At 44.6% G+C, this 22528-nt stretch overlaps 1 protein-coding gene across 2 annotated transcripts in view; it reads right to left on the reverse strand.

The window, feature by feature from the left end:
- Positions 1-9834: 9834 nt before the first annotated feature.
- The window catches only part of STAM (signal transducing adaptor molecule), a 54820-nt gene continuing 42126 nt past the window's right edge, over positions 9835-22528 (reverse strand). Inside the window, exons 11-14 of one of the 2 annotated variants that reach the window (XM_083189336.1) lie at positions 22103-22157; positions 18668-18821; positions 18345-18517; positions 9835-11798 (exon numbers count right to left, since the gene is read on the reverse strand). In XM_083189336.1, coding sequence (XP_083045462.1) covers positions 11588-11798; positions 18345-18517; positions 18668-18821; positions 22103-22157 — 593 coding nt within the window. In that variant the 3' untranslated portion in view covers positions 9835-11587. Of the gene's footprint in view, positions 11799-18339; positions 18518-18667; positions 18822-22102; positions 22158-22528 lie in introns of both variants that reach the window. The other variant, XM_083189337.1, reaches the window with a different exon arrangement.

Raw genomic sequence — 22528 nt, forward strand, 5'->3', positions numbered from 1 at the left:
TACACTACGAACAGGGGGTGGAGAGGGGCGTGAAGGGCTGTTTGGGCTCATTACCATATGTTTACACCCTGCGTTTCATGGGCCTTCCCATGAAAACGTTGGGCGTACGTATGGTAATGCGGTCGTGACGCACGTGTAGGGGGCGGACATATGACATTGCCGGATGTCAGCTGCCCGCCCAGATCCCTGCTTTTGCACGGAGAAATGCCCGTGTGGTCTGAGGTTGCGGGAGCTGCCTTACCACTCGGGCCTGCATTCGATGGCCTGCGACCATCGAATGATGGGGGAGGTTCCCTGAGATGGAGGAGGCGTATTCATGAGAAATACACGTGCGGTCCGTTCGGACAGCTTCTTACCGCAATCGGACGGAGTGAGCGATCCGTACGAAAGGCGGGGTTTAGGACGCACGGTCCTGGCCGCATATTCCGCTCCGTCCGCACCGACCAGAATAAGGCCCATAGAGACTGTAGGTACTTATGTATTATCTGGGCTCCCATGTTAAATGCGCCCCATTTTTTCATACCCCTACTATCCAACTACGCATGGAGTTGATTTTATATAGTGTGGCGAGCGCAGCGAGCCACCGTGCCCGAAGCGTGGTGAGCGCAGCGAACCCCGCGAGGGGACGCGGTCTCATAAGAAAAACGGGAGCCCAGATATTACATAAGTACCAGACTGTAATACAGACTTGTTATGTCTGCATAGAGAGCATTCACCAAAGTCCAGGATGTAAAGATGCAAAAAATTCTTTATTGTAAATACATCACCACAGTAGAGGTGCAGGTCGACGTTTCGGACACAAACAGGTCCTTTGTCAAGACAAGTACATGTTCCAACTTGGCAGCAGAGTGGTGTGGGAACCCTAGGATGGGAGAACATTCCCGTTCGTGTTGGCTCCTGCACCAGCACAAATTCAAGCAAAGGGTAGTACCATAGTGATGTTTTGTACACCTGTGATGTAGCTGCTCCTGATCTTTTTGAGTCCTCCATTTTTTTTATGTTTTTACGAAGACAGTCCTCATGTTTTGGATTTGTTTCTTCACCCACTCTGTTAAAGCAATTAAAGCAGGAGGATATTACACAGGGAGAATAACTATTACAATATCATTAGAAAACATCCTGAGCTTTGAGAAATAGTGACACAGGTAAGACAGGTCATTCTCGGTGTGACTGGCTGCAAACAGGAAAATGGAAGAATGATTTGTGCAGATTAGCTATTGTTTTGTTCTATAAATCATCAATTGCCAAAGTGTATTTCCCAGAAGAGAGCAGAGAAACATTACCGGGAGGACAACCTGATTGCGTAAGAAATAAAAACCTGCATTATTGGCATAATAGTAAAATTATCATGTTCTCTCTCTGCGTTATACTATACTATTATAATTATGTTTGTGGGAACCAACATGGATTTGTAAGGGATAGGTTGTTTTAACCATACTTGCCGACTTCTTAAAACTCCTCTCCGGGAGAAGCCCGGAGAGGAGTGGGAGGGGGGCGGGAAGAGGCTACGTTTTGGGGGCGGCGCGAGGCTGCCGTCACTAAGCCCCGCCCCCATGACTTGTAGCTGCAACAATTTGCGGGTCCGTGGATGGTGGAAAGGGCTAAAATGACACGAAATGACACGAATTGCGGCATCTTAGCCCCTCCCCGCGGACCTGCAAAATTTGGGTGTTTATACCGCGGGGAAGGGGGGAGCCGGGACTGTAGCGAAAATGCGGGAGACTTGCCCACCTTCCCAGGGGTCCGGGAGAGGGACCCGATTTGCGGGACCCTCCCGGCCATTCTGGGAGGGTAGGGAAGTATGATTTTAACCCTTCTTATAACATGTGTTGAATTACCGTGTTGGTTGACCCATGTTACTTTGGTGCTTTTACACCGCACCTCGACCCTTGTCAACCCAGCAATAACTCAGTAATAACCCGGGTTATTGCTGTGGTCTGAAAGGGGTACAGTATAATTAGGCCAGATGCACTAAGCTTCAAAAAGTAATAAAGTGGAGAGGGTTAAAGTACTACCAACCAGCTCCTGTACTTTTCCAAACCCTGTCTGTAACATGGCAATTAGGAGCTGATTGGCTTGAACCTTGGTGCATCTGGCCCATTGTCTGTGAGTATGATGTATATGGCTTTGGGAACAGGAATGAGGAAATGGGATGTATACAGTAGGAGATAACGAGAGTTTGTTCTCTCATTTCCAATCAGCTTAATCATGTAGGAAATTAATTTCATTGATAATATAAGGGTGTTTGAGGTTCAGAGCCCCATTTGGTGACTGGCGCTGATTGCTTGCAAGGCAGTGACCTGCAGATGCGTCTGTGCACTTGTGAGAGGTGGAAGACACAATCTCCTATATCCCTCTCTGGAAATAATTGGGATGGCGCTAACTCGGGAGACTAGCACCGAGTCTGCTACACATGTGCAGTAGCTCCGCCCATTTTCTCAGTGATCTCTTCAAAGATATGGTGCTGGCGTCACATCACTGGAGGAAGCACCAGGTCAAAGGATGTATAGAGGTCTGTAAATTTAGGATGCAGGGTCAGAAGCGAGGACCCCCTTTAGCCCATGAGTCTATATGCACCACAGAAAGTATCATATGTGATCCTGCACCCTGGGAGCCGCCGGGTGAGATGGCGGGGTATTGCATGCGAGGTACGGCATGGACAAAAGGTCGACATGGGGAAAGTCAACACATAAAATGTGTTGACTTTGTCAAAAGGTCAACACATGTCAAAATTTACTTGTGTTGACCTTTTGCCAATGTCAACCTATTGTGTGTCGACCTGTTCTCTATGTTGACCTAGAGCATGTCGACTTTTTGTCTGTGTCAACCTTGTGCATGTCTGTGTAGACCTTTCAACCACTTTCCAAATATTTGGGGTCTCAGATGACACTTTTAGGTTACATTCATTTACAGATGATGATAAATATTCTCCCCAATCATTTAGATTTATGAGCACGGTTCCCTACCCTACAGGATGTCTCTTGCAATTGGTGTGATATTTTTTAGGTGAGTTTATTCCCTCTCTATAATCCTAATAGTTTCTACCCCTGACCCGCCCCCTAGTGCCTAACCCCACCACCCCCAGTCCTGGTAGTCTATCCCTGACCCTCACTGTGAACATGTGAACATTTTTAAACGTCAACTTTGTGTCTGTCAACATGTCGACATTATGAATGGCAACATTGCAATCTATTCCCCGAACTAATAGCCCAACTTCAAAGGCATATCGGCCCTTATTCTGGTTCACTCGCAAAGGCAAATTCCTTCTCAAATGGATAAAACAGTGTTTACTGCAGGTGGGGCCGATGTAACGTGCAGAGAGAATTAGATTTGGGTGAGTTATTTTGTTTCTGCTCAGGGAATATACTTTGATAAAGCTGCAGGACGCAGTGAAACGCGTTAGGTGAACCCTCCCTGCCTCTGGACACTGCTGTGACACCATATTCATTGTGGACTTTCATCCATTTATCCTTGTTTGGACACGACTCGCTGGCGGACACCGTGCTCTTGAAACCCCTGGTAACACCATCTACACCAGTGAGGTCCCAATCCTGGGCACGGAAGCCTTACTTGATCCAATTGCTGGCACTTCCATTTGGGCGCATCACTTCGCAATTACCTCCGGTGATCGAGACCTACCACATCGGTTCTCACACCTCCAACAGAGGACTGAAATATATTGTGCGACCCTCCATACCTCCAGCGGTAACCATCTACACACCGCATACATCGTGAGGACTTTCCAGCTCCATACCACCTTAAAAGGATCCAGAGTCTTCCATTGGTAATGTGCACTTACCCATCTTCCCAAACAAGTGATTATAACTAACATTCACATATATGTCCATTGAGGCGGGGACATTCTCAATTTCATTTCATTAATTCTAATTTATGTTTATTCCCCACCTTTCCAATTTATTGTGATATTGTATTTTCATTGTTGTTTTTATTATACATGTTATGCTGTACTGTGTACACCATTTTTTATCAGTAAAATTTGTTACTTTTTCATAAACCATTGAGTTTCATTGATTGATACAAGCGCTGCTTAACTCGCCCTGTGCGAGTCCCTTTCTCTTTTTCGTGAGTGAGGAGTGACTGCCCTCACACCAAAGCAGCTGCTTATATTGTAGAGACATCTCACTGTTGAGCGCCTGAATATTCCCAGTGAATATCTTCTTTTTCAGGGAATATACTGACTGCTTTATTACACTGCAATATAGATCTCACTTTGAAGTAAAACCCCACCCAAATCTAATTCTCTCTGCACAAGTAACATCTGCCCCACCTGCATTGTATATGGTTTTGTCCATTTGAGAATAAATCTTCCTTTGCAAGTGAACCTGAATAAGGGCCATTATCCAGCATACGCGCGCGCACACACACACACACACACACACACACACACACACACACACACACATAAATAACTATTTACATGTGCATTTAGAGCCAGATGAATGAATCTTCAAAAAGTGATAAAATTAATAGAGTGATAAATGAGCAGCCAATCAGCTCCTATCTGCCATGTCACAGGCTGGGTTTGAAAAATGGCAGTTATGAGATGATTGGCTGGTTGTTTATCACTCTCCATTTTATCACTTTTTTAAGCGTGATACAGCTGGACCTTATTCTCATTGCAAAATAAGTTAATTAGTTTGATCTAGGTTATACACCTTTGTAATAAAATACAAATATAAGAGTAGGAAGACATGGTATAGGAAATCAGTCAAATAGAATTTAACTGTATAACGCCTGTGTCTTTGTGGTGTTTCTGCCCCTGGGCCAGATGCACTAAGCTTCAAAAAGTGATAAAATGTAAAGATAAAAACAACCAACCAATCAGCTCCTGACATTTTTTAAATCCAGTCTGTGACATGGCAGTTAGAAACTGATTGGCTGGTGGTTTATCACTCTGTGCATCTGGCGACCTATCCATAGTTGCCGACTTTTTTGCTGCCCTCTCTGGGAGATGACAGCCAACTCACTGAAGCAGGGGGCGTGGCCATGGTGGGAGGGGAAAAGGGGCAGAGCCACAGACGGGCTGCCCTATTGGGGGCATGTCTAGAGTGAATGCGTCATTTTAGCCCCGCCCCCACAGTGCAATGCTGGTATTTCAGGCATTGTACTGCGGGGGTGGTGCTAAAATGCTGCAATCACGCCATTTGACCCGCAGACACCCCCTGCTGATTTCCGGGACCCTCCCGGCCATTCCGGGAGGGTAGGCAACCCTGCCCCTATCTGTAGAATGATGCAGCTGAGTAAACTTAAAACTTATGCCACTGGCTTTCTCCATTCACTCTCCTTATAATCTCCCCTTCTGTGGGTGCAAGGGACTGCCCAAAAAGTGGTATGCAGGTCGACAGTAATTAGGTTGACATTTACAAATGGTCGACATGCACTAGGTCGACATGGACGAAAAGGTCGAGACAATTAAAAAAGTCGACATGAAAATGGTCGACACAGTGAAGGGTCGACATGCGGTTTTCATGAATTTCTTTAAATGACTTATTTTTACTGTACGATCCAAATGGGCATAGTTATATTACAATAGTGTGCTGTGCGTGCTCGCCATGCTTTGAGTGCAGTACCATTATACTGTGCCCATGTTGACAAAAATGTAAAAACTCATGTCGACCTTTTCCTGTGTAGACCATTTTCATATCGACCTTTTGTTTGTCAACCATTTGTCAATGTCGACCTAGTGTATGTAGGTGTCGACCTAATCATTGTCAACCATTAGTGGTTGACCAAAACACTGTCGACCATTTATCCCAGCGCGTGCAGCGCATCGTATCCAGGGTACCAATATAGGAGGTTATTCCGAAATCCTGCCCTGTTCAAGCTTGCAAATTGCTGTGCAAGGCTACGAGTGGCTTGCGAAAATGACGGCGACCGGCGATTATCAGCAATACAAGCTGCTCACCACTGAATGATTTGCCCACTGTGTGCAGTCTATACGTGGCCCAGGACTTACTCAGCAGCTGCGATAGAAACGGGCTGATTGGGGCCGGAGATGACGTCACATGACCTCCCTGAAAATTCCTGGGCATGGCTGCGTTTTCCCTGACTAGGGTGACCAACTTTCCAAAGGGCCAACCCGGGACAGGGGGGTCGCGGGCTCAACAAAAACCCCCCCAGGAAAGTCGGGGGTTAGGGGGCAGCAGCCCTCCGAATTTTTTGGGGGATATGAAGTACTTTTAGCGTAAACTTTATAGTATATAATGAGATTTCCATTCCCAATCCCAGAACTTGCCCTATACTAAGGCCCTTAGTATAGGGCTGGGGTAGCCAACCCTAGTCCTCGAGAGCTACCAACAGTGCATGTTTTGCAGGTCTCCTCACAGAATCACAAGTGAGCTAATTAGCTCCATCTGTGTATCTTTTAAAATGTGTCAGTGATTAATGAGTGCAGCTGTGCAGCAGCTAGGTTGCCTGGAAAATGTGCACTGTTGGTAGCTCTCGAGGGCTAGGGTTGGCTACCACTGGTATAGGGCTACTGGCTAGGCCTGGGATTGTGAATCCATTATATACTGACTAATGCATCCTGATCCGATCCAGACAGTCCAGAGTCCAGACCAGTGCAAAAACTTTCAGCATAGCCCCCTTAGTCAGTATAATAGGGGTAGACTCTCACAGAGTCAGACTCACCCGGCCGCATATACAAAGCAGCGCACACAGGCAGGGGGCACACTCAGCAGCACACCGTCGCAGAGTTGACTCACAGCCTCGCAGGCTCCAGCAGCCATCGAGTCACCGCCGCCGCCGCGCCTTCAGTATGTCACCTCAGGCCAGGGGCTTACCAGCAGGTCATTAACGCCGCGCTCCCAGTAATGCTGCCTGACCGCACCCACCCTGGCTGGCTGCACAGCATTACTGGAAGTGTGGGAGGGGACGCGGTCACGCGGTGGGTGAACTAACCAATGATGGGGAGGTGGCAGTGCACACCGCGTAACAGCTTCCCCTCCCACACTCCCAGTCTAATGCTGTGCAGGAGAGCTGACCGTCACAACCAACAATTTTATTTAGTTAAAACGGGACTTTCCGCGTCCCGGGCTGGGTTTGGCCGGGACGCGGGATATAGGAGGTCAAAATCAGGACAGTCCCGGGCGGTTAAAAAAGATGCTGGATTTTATCGTAGGATGGCCTTGCGCATGCGTACTACCAGGCCGTACCCATGCGCAGCCGTTCGATTATCGCCCAGCCTGTGAATTCACAGCCATGCGATCAGGTTTGAATAACCACCATCGTGATGAAGTGACTACTGATGGAGCCCTTGTCCGCAGCACATAGAAAATGTATCACAGATCACATCCAGGTACAACAGCGATAAGAAATGACAGCCATCGGGTCATGCAGTAGGGGCTTTTCAACATTAAATGTTGCAATCAAAGGTCAGCAACCAGCCAACATCATCTGGTTCTTCACAGTTACTCTAAAACAATCCCATTTTTGAGAGGGAGTTGCAGTTGTAATATCCATTTACAGTTTCACTTTTACACTTCTGAATACGGGAAAAGGAAATAACATGTACTTCCTGGAATTAACAGGACAGTCAGCTTCCCGAAGGCAAACTGTGCATATTCTGCACTCTCTGTTCTCTCCTGCTAGTGCTGCGACCCAGGAATTAGGTAGCACTGATCTTGTATGCGATTAATGTCCTAAAAACTGGTCACTTACAAATGCGAGTACGATATCCTCAAATGTCAGGGTCTCTTAAGGTGACCACACAAACGAGAGATGTGTGAAAGATAAGAGGTGTCCAAAGATTTCCCTTGATCTCCTCGTCAGTCCTGGGCAAAAGATTTTGTGCAGAGTACATTTTGACAAGGATTTATTTTAAGATTTCAGAAAGATTTTTAAATGGGCTAGACTATCATAGGGACAGTGCGTTGCAAATTTGACACCGCATTGCCCATTACACCGCACACCGTAATGCCTATTAGATATTATACCACACGCCATAATGCCCATTACACACCGTAATGCCTTTTACATATTATGTGATAAACCATAATGTCCATTACACATTTTAACGCACACTGTAATGCCTATTACACAATATGCCACATGCCGTAATTCCTATGACATATTAAGCCACATAAGTGTCGCTGGTATTTATATGGTAGTTGGGCGCCCACTAAGCTATTTGCTTAGTTTTCCGCATGCACTCGCCACACTATATAAAATCTACTCCACGCGGACACGGATAGTGGGGGTATGAGGGACGAGGGACACTATCGTAGGTCTCCTGCTCCCATATCCTGGGCAGTAAAGAAAGCTCAATTGACCTGCTGGGAATGCGTCTGGTAACACCTGCAACGTGTATGTGATCAGAGCCTGGGTTGGCTTGTCTGTTACCCACGGACAAATGTGGCCAGATGCCGTCATTCAAGATAATTAAACCTGTGGTTGGCCAATGCGCTGTCCACGGTGGGTGGTAATGCCTTCCAAGAGATATTCCTGTTAAATGTAGACTAATGGATGTCTAATTACCACACAACTTTGTAATACTCCTTTCACACTTACAGAGCCGGGTCATCCTGGGAATTTACCCTTTACACTGCACTAAGACCTGGGATCGACCCGGAACAGCCCCATTCACACTGATTCCAGGAAATCCCTGCAAATACATATGCATGTCATTAGAAATGGACTCCAGGGCTCTGAAAGATGACATCAGCATTTGTGAGCCCAAGAAAGCTCCAATCAGCAGCTTTTTTAAAGTCCTGTGTACCCGTTCCCGGGTACGGGACCGTTCACACTGATCGCATCCCGGGTCGATTTCCGGAATCTACCCAGGTCAGGACCTGGGTAGATATCCCAGAATTCTCATCCCGGGATATTCTTTCAAAACCCTTTCACACTGAGCTAAATCCCGGGTTGATGCGCGTTCATGTGCAAAAACCCGGGATAAAATTGTCAGTGTGAAAGGGGTATCGATGGATTGTTACATCCGCCGGGCACACACTATCATGTTCTGTTCAATCACCGATCATTTACGACACCTGGCCATGAGCACCCTAACTTCATACTGACTCATGAGATATCATATTACAACGAATGCAGGTCTGGGCATTTCCAAGACATCTCAGTATAATACACACACACACACACACACACGAGAAAATCACACTTTTTTTAGGTACTCTGGTTTATTTAAACATAAAAAAATGACAAAGCAGATTGCAACATATAATACAGAGATGGAAATAAAATGTTTAATGCATTCTTAAAACTATGGCCAAATTAAAAATAATAAAAATACAGAATTCCTTATTTATTGGCAATACCATGCAATACCTAGAAACATTTTTTTGTACTTCCTCATTTATAAATAATGGAATACTACAATTTGGAAACCTCTCCTAAACGTATATTCATTCTAGTGAGAAATTAACGTCTTCTAATTAGTCACTGAATTTACTTTTAATCCAGTGTCCACCTGGACAAGTCCCAAATGAATTGTGTTGGTACATTACTCGGATAGTATTCGGACAGTTACATTATGTACCGGCAGTGCTGACAGCCTTGGTGGCAGATTAACCAGTAATTAGCCAATCAAATCACCTAGTGCAGGAATGTCCAAACTGTGGATCTCCAGCTGTTGTGAAACTACATATCCCAGCATGCCCTGCCATAGTTTTAGCATTCCCTAATAGCAAAACTGTGGCAAGGCATGATGGGACTTGTAGTTTCACAACAGCCGGAGGGCCATAGTTTGGACCAATTCTCCTCAATATTAGCCTAACTCACAAAGTGAGTGGAGCATGTGGAGGCAACACAAGGTGTGAATCCTTACTAAAAATGGCCAACTCACATTAGGGGGGGGGGGTGCATTTCTTTTAATAGTCATTTTTATCTATTTATTCCTTTTTTTTCTAACCTGAACACTGCAGTATGACAATACCAGTACCAGGCATGTGACGACATTAGGAATCTTGATATAATGCATTATTCTGTAGGTGTCAGGGCTTGTAAAGTATATATAGACTAGTAGGTGTCCTTCACTACAGATAATGAAGGTCTTCACAGCTGAGCAACAAACTTCAAAAAGAGTTTCTAATGCTATACTGATTATTTGCAGGAATACACAAGATAGCAGGCAAAGAGGTGGCAGAAACACTGCAGGTTTGTCATTGGCCTGTACAGAAATTAGCATAAAACCCATTAACACATTTACCTATACTAGGCAGAACTACAGCATACGATTAGTTTAGTGTCCCTTTAAAAAAAGCTACATTGGTTTTCCAGTTTTCAGCGGTGAGTCAGGTGTTTAACCTCATTTCCAGCTGTGACCCCAAGTGTCAGTGCGCCCCTGCTCCGAACCCCAGGTCCCAACAGAATATATTGCATAGCTGACAAGCAGGTGACCCTAAAAACAGACCCCCGGGATTCTTACCATAACCATATCTACAATTGGGAATATAGTATTCGTCATAATGTGTGAGCTGTTGTAGTGTTACTAATACATGTGATGTCACTACTAATTCCTTACATCAGATGACATCACTACTCACCAATTATAACAAAACAACCCACAGTAGATGATCACACTATTATTAATGCTCGTTGTGTTTTCTAGTCATATTATGGACACGTGTGTTTGAGGACTTCAAATGACAACAACAAAAAATACAGGATATAACAAAAAGACTGAAGGAACAAAATAATTTATATACTAAACATTTCTATACAAGTGTATTATCGTTATGTACAAATGTAACCATAAAAAAACGGATTCAGAGAAAAAAAAAATGCACTTCATGTAAAATGAGGACCAGAAAAAAATATTTTTTTCAATTATACCCTCTTATTTGTCTAGAGTTTAAAACGAACCTACCGTATCCTAACTATAATGATAAAGATCGTAAAATTCCAGCAAACTTTATCTAAACGTTCAGGTGTAAAACTTCTGATCGGATGCCTCACCATATTTGGCCTTTTGTCAAGACAGAATAAGGAAATTCCCAGTGCAATGTCATCAGTGACCTCAGCAATGCCTCAGTGATGTCACTAGCTTCTTCGTACTATGGAAAGGTCCAAGTCTGACAACTGTGAATTGCACATACTGGCTACGGTGTGAAGGCAGTGTTAGTAGTGTACTGTAACGATCACTGCAATGTTCAAAGATGTCAATACCATATATGGCAGAGAACAAATTATGCTGCAACTTGGAGATCTATGACGTCAAGGATCTGTCATTCACCATATCCGTACACAAGACGTGGCAATCCATTGCTACGTGTCTATTATAAGTTGTCATTTACAGAAAATGTTACAGTTGAATGCAACTGCTGACCATGAAAAAACCCACCCTGACATCACAGCCTGTCCACCACGTATGTGCGGCAACAATATCCGAAAAAAGCCTCTTGCAAATTGCTGTGCCCAATCATTTCCCTGTAGTGTATTGCGCAAAGTTTAAACTGGATTAAGATCAGTGCAACCTAGGTCTTTGCTTAAAACATAGTTGGCTAATGGACATATAGAAATTAAAAAAGGCAAGGTTTAATAGTGGAAGTGGTCACATTACAGGTATTATATAGGTGCTACAGCTAATATATAAAGTCCAGGATTATAGGATCTATAGTAGAGCTTTCTGGGGGTAGCTCTGTTGTTGATCTTGGTTGGCAGCAGACGGTGAGAGGGATGAAGAGGTTAGTGTGTAGTTTGGAACGCCGGGCATGTTTGTACCAGTCTGATAGACAGTAAGATCTACGGCAGAAGGACCAGCGCTGTATCCTGGAGCGGGGGTGACATATGCGTTTCCTGTATTGGAGCCAACTGCAGCGGTTCTGCAAAACACGGACAAGATTTAAGGTTAAAACTGGACAAATCTCCTTGCTTCAACTTTATCAGTGGAGGAAATGTTTCCTTAACCCTTGTGCCCAAGTGAAATTGTCAAAATTGGGGTGAAATTTGCCTAAGCAAACATTTGTAATTATCATAATGACCTGGAAATTATTTAATATTTTATTTTTTACACACATTTTTTTATTTGAATTTATATAACAAATAAAGAGCGACGCTGGCATATTTAGCAGATATTTTGTACATCTCTCACAGAATGATGGCACTCAAAGGGTTAATGTGGACTCCAAAGAGGTTTGCTACTTTGGAGAGGACTTTACTCCTTTAAAGTTTTTTCCTTCCCGTAAAATGCCGGCTTTACTGGAGGGACTAGACCAATTATATGACTGCACCCCACAGTTTAACCTTCATATTACCAGAATAAGGCAACCCGGTGGCTCGCAAGACATTGTTCAGCTACATGTTCCAACATCCTGTGAGGCTGGCAGAATGCCAGAACATTTCAGCAGCATGAGTTACAGGTTACATAACAGAACTCAACCATAATCTGTAAAACATTTCCTTCAAAACTCCATACAGACTGAAAGTCGCTCAAATCAGCATGTTTGAGCAGCTGTGAGCTCGAAGCCGCCCAGTGTGTATTGCCCGGCGATGAGCGGTGACCGCTCCTGCATCATCACCGGGAAAGTTGTTCATCTACTGGAAATACCAGCAGATGAGCGGCTTTGAGGACGGCTTTGCATAGCTCTGCGATTATCGCTGTCCGTACACGCTGGGCATAGTCGCCCAGTGTGTATGGACGTTAAATCCTTTAATTAATAAAATTAAAAACTGAATACGAAAACATTATAAAAACGCAATACACAGAGAGGAACAGGGTTTAAACAATTTCTATAGTAGTAAATTTTTTGACTGCATTAGGAGTACACCAGTTATTCCCAAACTTTGTGCTGTGACACCCCTGGATGCCTCAGATTGGTAGACCAAAGACAATTATTGGGTAATTTAATAGGCAAGAGCAGTGCTTGTGGCTTCTCATCATAAAACAGAAGCAAATCCTGTCCCTCAACACATAACTGAGGCTAAGGTATATTTAAGACACAATTAAGCTAAATTATATATTTTTAACTACATTTGGCAGAGAACAAGCATTTGGCCTATGGTGCTGTAAAATAAAAAATACTCTAGGGTGCTGTGATAAAAAAAAATAAAAAATTTGGGAACCACTGGTGTGCATTCAGTCTGCCATCTACTGTTCACAGGTGCTACTACAGGCAAGGCATTAGTTAAAAAAAAAATCTTGCAGAAATGTTTTTTTTTTTTTTTCCACCTAATTAAGTTCACTTACGTTTACTATATGGTCTATACAGTAAAACGTAAGTGAACTTCATTAGGTGACAAGAAAAAACAACAAAACATTATGTGATATGAAGGAGAAACATTAATATATATTAAGAGCCAGATGTATTAAGCTTCAAAAAGTGATAAAATGGAGAGTGATAAACAGCCAGCCAATCAGCTTCTTTCTATCTGTCATTTTTCAAAGCCAGTGTGTAACATGGCAGTTAGGATCTTATTGACTGTTTATCACTCTCCATTTTAGCTCTTTTTGAAGTTTTATATACTGTATCTGGACCTTAAACTTTTACATAGATATAGGATATATGGGTACTTGTTTCCTAGCAAGGCGCCCATCGCATCGTATACCATAAGCCTTTCAATGGTATGCGATGGCACCCGATCTTATACAATTTAAAAATCGTATACCATTGTATATGGCATACAATTTTAAATTGTATAAGCACCCTAATGGGTGCTTTCAATGTTAAATGCCCCCCCTATAAGATTATTAATTGTATAAGCACCGTAATGGGTGATTACAATGTTAAAAGCACCCCCACTATCAACGCCAACCCAAAGCATGGCTTGCGCAGCGAGCCCGTGAGGGGTGGCGGTACGCGTCCTCCGACCTTTTCATACCCCCACCATCCACGTTGGAGTGGAGTTGATTTTAGATAAAGTGGCGAGCGTAGCGAGCCACGCGGAATACATGTAAAGTAATACGCGTCCCCTCGCAGGGCTCGCCACACTATATAAAACGAACTCCACAACGACGTGGATACTGGGCGTATGAAAAGGTCGGAGGACGCGTACCGCTGCGCTCGCCACGCTTCGGGTTGGCGTTGATAGTAGGGGTGGCGTGGGGGTGTATTTAACATTGTAAGCAACCATTAGGGTGCATATACAATTAAAAGTCATATGGGGGGCCATTTAACATTGAAAACACCCATTAGGGTGCTTATACAATTTAAAATCGCATCGCATGCATTGTATGCGGCTATATGGCATGCGATGCGATACAATGCATAAGATGCCATACGATTGAAAATCGTGGGCGCCGTGCTAGGAAACAAGTACCAATATATATGTAAATGTGCCCATACACTAGTAGGATATTTCCCTTTTTCAAACAATTTTGACCCATTGGGACGATAAATCATGTAAAATGTCCAATATCGTAATGGGACACCTCCGATTCCAATCTGATACGGGGTTCTGTGCCCATCAGATCCAGAGATCAAGATGGCTGCAAGAATAAAAAGCCAGATAGCCATTTCTATTCCAAAGAATAATGTTGGTGAATGTGAATGTCAGCTCCTAGTACTAGTCCAAAAACTCAACAAGAAAGAAACATTTCTCATGTTGGTTTAATATAACATAGCCATTAAATACAACTGCTATCCCGGGAACTGGACTAACACATGGTGTAATTCAGGCATGTCCCCAACTATGACCCTCCAGCTGTTGTGAAACTACACATCCCAGCATGCCCTGCCATAGTTTAAGCATTCCCTAATAGCAAAACCGTGGCAAGGCATGATGGGACTTGTAGTTTCACAGCAGCTGGAGGGCCTCCATTTGGGCATTCCTGCTGTAACTGCTTATATATGTGTTGGTCACAATAGCCAGTCAGTGAATATCGCTGACAGCTAAGGAATGCAATGGCTAACGTTAGGTATTTGCCTCTGTTTTATGCTGCTGACCTTAAGCAAGAAACCCTGAAGACTGATGTTCTATAGAGCTTCCTCTGAGTCATCCTCTCTGTCTAAACACAGTATCTGTCTGTTATCTTGAGGAAGGAATAAATACTTTCCTATCGATTGTATTTTTCCAAATACAAAGCTATCCACAGGAAAGCTCAGTAGACACGGTTCCTCTACATACTACAGGAAATGGACACGGCTGCTGCACACTCACTCCGTGTGTCACACAAACTCATCAGGAAACATGAAGCTAGCATAATGATCAATGGCCTCCCGTGCCCCAAATGCCACGGCCCTAGACACACTACTCCGTAACTCTATTATACAGAGAAACAGCTGATGTGGCTTCCAGGAGTTCTACAGACGTGTCCTTACTCACATAAAGGTGATGGCCAACTATGCGTGACGTGACTCACGTACAGTGTCAGAGAGAACTTGTTTTGGACTGGTGTGTATTTTTGCGTATAATTCTGTAGGTCAACTCCAAGCCGACATGGATAGTGGGGGTATGACCGTACTAACTATAGTGGGTACTAGGGAGGCTAATCCCAGGAACGGCGGGATCCCGGGATTTTGGCCTAAAACCGTTGGTATTTGAATCCTGGGATTGAAGCTTCCAATCCCGGGATTCCGGGATTAGTAACCCCACGCAAAAATTTAGTTTTTGTTTAAAGCCAGGCAGCGCTGAGCATCAGAATATGGCTCAGACGCTGCCCGGCTGACTGTTCCTTACCCCCGTTGCTGCTGTTGGGAGGGACTGTGCGCTGTGCTGACAAGCATGGTGGCGCCCAGGCTGTGCAGCGTGACCGCTGACATCACGTCACTCTGCGCAGCCCGGCCGCTGCTCTGCCCGTCAGCACAGCACACTGTCCAAAACCCGGACAGATGACCACTGTTTTGCCCCCAGCCTCTCGCCCACCCGCCGGAGATAGACATCCTGCTGCTGCCTGTGCCCTGTCACCACTGCCGCAAGTGACAGGGCAGAGAGGATGGGTGGGGTGCGGCTTTAGAAGTAATTTATAGTGAGGGGCCGTTTTTTTTTTTTTATTAGGGAGGCCAATCCCAGGATTGAGCATTTTTCAATACTGAATCCCAGGATTGAAAAAAATGCCCTGGAATTGGCATCCCTAGTGGGCGCCCAACTAACATATACAGTAGGAGCAAGTTTCATCTTTGCTCCTTTGGCCATGGCTAGCCATGGCTAATTCTATTGTTCTCAGCCGCAATACAATACGTATTGCAACTGAGAACAATAGAATAGCCATGGCTAGCCATGGCCAAAGGAGCAAAGATGAAACTTGCTCCTAGGTAAGTACCGTGTAAATTAACACAAAACATGTGTGCGGGATGCACATAGCAAAGTTTAGTTGTATCGCCCCCGATCTCATCTTTTTTCTCAGACTAGAGTCTTTGCCACACTGCTACAGCTTGTACAGGGTATTGTGCTATTATTGCACTAGAAGCAGAAAAAAATACTCTAGCCCTGACCCTCCACCGCCGCCAGCCCTGGCCCGACCCTCTGTTCCTGCAGAATGTAAATATTTCACATTTTTGCATAGCAGTACTGACATTATTAATGTGGACATTACAACAACATCCCATCCTAAATGTACAGCAAGCCTCTGTGTAAGCAGATATCATTGGTTGTTAGCATCACTCGGACAGCGTAGACCAGTCATCATCATGTCTTATTGATTGCAGTCTGCTAGTAGCGAGCCTGATCTGTACACAATGCAGATTAATGGTACAGCACTAATTTAGCATTTGGCCACTAAGAACGGTGTTGTTTATACATTTATTACTATTATTACTGAATTTGGTGTATAGAGAGCTATACAGAATACGGATGTGTAATGGTTAGCATTGCTGCCTCACAGCACTGAGGTCATGGGTTTGATTCCCACCATGGCTCTAACTGTGCGGAGTTTGTATATTCTCCCTGTGCATGTGTGGGTTTCCTCCGGGTACTCTGGTTTCCTCCCAGACAATCCAAAAATATACTGGTAGGCTAATTGGCTCCCAACAAATTAACCCTAGAATGTCTGTGTGTGCGTGTACATGTAGTAGGGAATATAGATTGTAAAATCCACTGGGGCAGGGACTGATGTGAATGTCATATATTTGGCTACATCTGTCACTCAATGTGTGAGTGTGTCTATAACGCTGGGTGGAGTCATAGGCTAATAGCCTATCAGAGCCTCTGACTCCGCCCACACACACTCACATAGTGACAGAGAACCAGCCCACAGTGCCAGACACCCTCTGCCTCCCCATGCTGCCAGGTAAAGATACTGCTACTTCACAGCTACCAGGTGAGCGGCAGGTCTGCCCGCACCCCACCCCGGCAACCCCCCCTCCCGCGATAGCCCAGCCTCCTGCTCTAATGCACCCTAACTCCCACCCATTAGGAGGAGACACTGACTCAGGGCCACCGTCCTGTACTCCTGTGCTGCCACGCTGGACCCTCACCCACTGGCAGAAGCTGCAATACAGGGCATCCTTCATACAATTCTAACCATATTTCTCACAATACAAATGTTCAAAAATTAAGGGAGCGCAGCCCCTTACGACGGTGTGAAGAGCGCGCGATGAATCACCTAGTGTTCTAATATTCTCTGTAAAGCGCTGCAGAATATGTGTGCGCTATATAAGAAACTGCGGTACTTGTTTAGTTTCACGGCGGCAGCATGGCGCCGTGCTACTTCCGGGTTGTACGCTTGCCACAAACTATGTAAAACAAAGTAACTTAACTCCATGCCAACATGGATAGTTCATACCTCCACTATCCATGTTGGCATGGAGTTGATTTTAGATAGCGTGGCGAGCGTAGCGAGTCACCGAGCCTGCAGCGACCGACCCGATTTTTACATTGGATCCAATGTTAAATGGTCCCTGAGACCCCATTTTTAATTGTATACCCAACCTGATGGGTAATTACTATGTGAAATGCCCCTTTTCATACCCCCCACTATCCACATCGGCATGGAGTTGATTTTATATAGTGTGGCGAGCCCGAAACGTGGCAAGCGCAGCGAGCCCTGCGAGGGGACGCAGAATACGAGCCCCGCAAGGGGACGCGGATTACTTAACATGTATTCCACGTCCACTCGCCACACTTCGGGCTCGTATTCCGCGTCCGCTCGCCATGCTTATAGGTATATACCGCGTAGCACCCTATGTTTATCTAGGTACATCCCACATAGCACCCTTATGTTCTAGGTATATACCACGTAGCACCCTATGTTTATCTAGGTACATCCCACGTAGCACACTTATGTTCTAGGTATATACCACGTAGCACCCTATGTTTATCTAGGTACATCCCACGTAGCACCCTTATGTTCTAGGTATATACCACGTAGCACCCTATGTTTATCTAGGTCCATCCCACGTAGCACCCTTATGTTCTAGGTATATACCAAGTAGCACCCTACATTTTAGGTACATCCCACATAGAAGTAAAGAAAAAACAAATATTCACATTACTTATAGGAAGCTTGAGGTGACTGGCTGGGGTGTTCCGAGGCTGCAGGATGAGGGGCAGGTGTCTGATTTAGAGAGGGTATCTGCTCCGAAGGAACAGGGTAAGCCTGGATGTGGCCCATCTGTGTATTTCCGCTAACAAGATAGGTGGTATTCGGATGTTGTCCTTGATATGCCTTAATGGAGACAATAAATAAAGAGACAGGAAATCAATGAAAAACAGCCACAAAGATGCTGACAAGCACCTTCCTGCATGATAAGTAACACAACAATACAGGCACTAGATGCACTTATCTGACCACAGCAAATAAATAGGCCATAAATACCTGTTGAGTAGGGGCCCCTGCTGGCGGCATGTAGTACTGCTGGTTTTGCATCTTAGCATACATTGAATACATGGGGTCGTCATTCATTAGTTTTGTATATAGAGACAGTGCCTCCATGACTTTCACATTTAGCTCTGAAAGTTCGGAGTGCTTCCTAAAAAACAGAGCCATTTTGGTTATTGACTAAACAAAAAAAATATATATATATTTCTTGGCTCTGGAAAGACGGGTGACAGTATGTACCAAGGAATGACACTGCATTTCTATGCAATGTCCTGCTCCTAAAAGCCTCATATAAATGTAGTCATAACAGGGGGGGGAATATTCGGGCACACCCCAGTATCACAATAATGCAGACTCCTCCACAGTGACAGGAACCGGGAGCTGCAGTGAGACCTTCACCTGCAGCATCCGGCTCCTGTCATTAAGAAGGAGCTGGCAGTACTGTAAGAGTCTCAGGGCACGCCCCCCCAGAGTGAGGTTATCATGTGCTGCCTCCACTAAACCACACCCCTTTAGTGATGTCATCAGTGGTGTGAAGGAATGGCATTGGCGATAAAAGTGAATTGTGACATCCTCTACTCCACAGTAATTAATGTACATTTTAGCCCTATTGTTCTCTATGTATGTCTATATTCCCCATAGCTGCGTGTATTTCCAGATCAGATCGCTCTTGCCCAAATATGGTCTGACAGGAAATAGCCAGGAAAGAACATTGCATGGATTCACCCATATGTTATGTCCACAGGGGGTGATTCAATTCCCCTGCTATCAACAGGAAGGTTGTCCACAGGGGGTGACCACCACACAACGTAATCAGCTGGGTATTGTATCTTGTGTTGACACTTCTCTGCATATCTCTGGCCACTTCCAGACTTTCTGGAACCAGACCCAGCAGGGGGGCAGCAGCAGATGGCCAGCTGGATATTACCTGGGGGGATGTGTCTGACTCTTGGGTCCACCAATCCGAACCAAGTACCTGGCAGTTTAAGCCCCGTGGGAAATTGGAAGTTTTTAAAATGACTTGTACACCTGCCAGCTCAGAATGTTAGTCGCAATCCGGGCTAAGGGCAGTATTCAATGAAAAAGTTCTCCGTGCATGGAGAGTTTTATTTCGCTCTCCATGCACTCTCCGTCTTCCGGAGGGCTCTCTGCCACTCCTGCTCCCTCTATTCAATGTGGCTGATGCTCTCCGCCACTCGCGGAGAGTCTTAACCCCTGCAGGGAGCAGGGAGCTTTCAGGGAGCCGGAAGCAGCCAGAGAGATTAAAGTCTCCCTGGCTGCTCCAGAGGACTGTGGAGGGGAGGGGGGCTCTCCAGGACCCAGGCTGCACCCCCCTATAGCCAGCGGGGGACCCAGTATTCACTGCACCCGTTTGTGCATAGTTACGTTCGGGTGCAGTGAATATATGAATATCTAATGAGAGGCTCGAGCGCTCCGGCCCCCTGCTGGCTGCACTGTGTAAAAAAAAAAAAAAATAATAATAATTAAAAAAAATATATTTTTTTTAAATTAAATATATATTCATGTGCTATAAGCACATGAATAAAAATAACATGCCCCTTCACAGAAAAAAAAAACTGATTTTTTGACACCAAAATTTCTTAAAAAAACCTTTTAGTTTAAAAGTTCACATTCCAGCTCTCCATCAAAAGATGGAGAATTGCTACACGGAGAGACACGGAGAAAGTCACTTAGAAAGACGGAGAACATTTCACATTGAATAGGGTTGCTCGCTTTTGGAGAGCAAAATGCTCCGTCCAAGGCGAACAAAGCACAAGTTCTCCACAAAACACGGAGAACTTTTCTCATTGAATACTGCCCTAAGAGGTCATACTCTGCCACTGGACCTTGTGAGCGCATCGTTTGCCTGGGGGGGGCATCCTACGTAAGCTCTGGTGTGGAGCGTCCGGTGCTGTGTGGATTCGCACAGGTTTCTGCTGTCACTGCTGTGTGGAATAAGTGATAGTTTCGTTATTTGGACTGTGATGCTACAAGGACTTTGCTACCCGGATGTTTTTATGCTACCATTTGAATCTTTTTCCTGTCTTCATCTACTTTCGTGTGCTGTGATAAAAATAAACCATATTTTGGTTTCATCTTCTCGGTGTCTGAGTGATTGAGGAACCCCGTATCCTCACAAGTGGTATCCACAATGCCAAATCTCCTTTTTGTGCAGGAGCAAGGAGAGGTCATTGACCCTGGTGTCGCCAGTGGCCTCATGTAACCCATGTGACTATGGTCCTGATCCTAAGGTGCAGTTCTCATGTGCAGATGTGAACTCACCTATTTTTGTGTACCCAAGCAGACAGATCGCTGCTGTATCAAGCGTTGTGTCAAATGGGCTGAAACTAGGAGATCGATCACACGGGAGCTTAGCGCATTTTGTTGGGAAGCAGGCTTCTGATTGTGTGCACCTAGCATGAGGCTGGTGCATGTTCTAATACAGTGGTTCCCAACCCTGGTCCTCAAGTACCCCCAACAGTGCACGTTTTCCAGGTCACCCAGCAGGTGCACTCATTATTCAGGCACATTTGAAAAGATCCACAGGTGGAGCTAATTGTAGCACTTGTGATTCTGTGTGGAGACCTGCAAAACATGCACTGTTGGGGGTACATGAGGACAGGGTTGGGAACCACTGAATAGGATGAATGATGCAGCAGTTGGCATAAAATCAGTGGCCAGTCTGACTTTCAGGTGGAAGATACTCTACAGTAACTCGCATTAAATGTATGAAATATGGGATTTGCAAAAAGTAAATGTGGCTTCCGTGGCTTTGGAGATTAATGTTGTGTACTATCCAGAATTAGTCCTAGTGTGTGGCCAGTGGCCTCTTACTGTGTCATTCCACCAATATTTAATAAAAATTTAACTTTGTATGCAGGCAATAGGTGCACTTTCCTTGGGCTGCATTTATTATAATGTACATTATTCCAGCTCCATCTTTAAATCACTGATGTGCTTGAAGCCAGCTAATCATTTCATTTCATGAAGGGTTACTGCTATATTGTAGATGCAAACATGCAACCTATGACATCACTAAAGCAAGAACGCAACCTATCAACTCATTCCTGAACCATGACATCACTAAAGCAAGAACGCAACCTATCAACTCATTACTGAACCATGACATCACTAAAGCAAGAACGCAACCTATCAACTCATTACTGAACCATGACATCACTAAAGCAAGAACGCAACCTATAAACTCATTACTGAACCATGACATCACTAAAGCAAGAACGCAACCTATCAACTCATTACTGAACCATGACATCACTAAAGCAAGAACGCAACCTATAAACTCATTACTGAACCATGACATCACTAAAGCAAGAACGCAACCTATAAACTCATTACTGAACCATGACATCACTAAAGCAGGAATGCAACCAATATTCATATGACATCTTTGTGATGAACGAGAACACAAACCTGTCAATTTCTTCCAGTTTCTCATCTATCATTGGCCCCATCTGGTGACAGGCAGCTGGCAAGTAAACAAACACAAAATAAGTGACCACAAAATATACTGTAAAACATATAAAAAACAAAACAAAACATGAAATCAACAGAAATATAAACACACACGGATTCTATCATTCAGCTGCATAGAAACACACCAAATTGGTCCACTTTGATTGGAAAAACCACGGCCCCATGGCAGAAAATATCACACGTGTTAAATCAGGCACTAAAAAATAGATTTTAAACATCCCTTTCCCCCAAATTACAAACATAAGTTTTAAAACTAAGGTATGAAATGGATGCAAAACAATATTACTCTGATTCCCCAGACTAGTAGGCAGGTCAATGGGTGATCATGCAACGTGACCAGTCGGAAGCTGAATCACTGATGTA

Source organism: Crinia signifera, chromosome 5 (genome assembly GCF_055691185.1).
Source record: "Crinia signifera chromosome 5, ASM5569118v1, whole genome shotgun sequence".
NCBI lineage: Eukaryota > Metazoa > Chordata > Amphibia > Anura > Myobatrachidae > Crinia > Crinia signifera.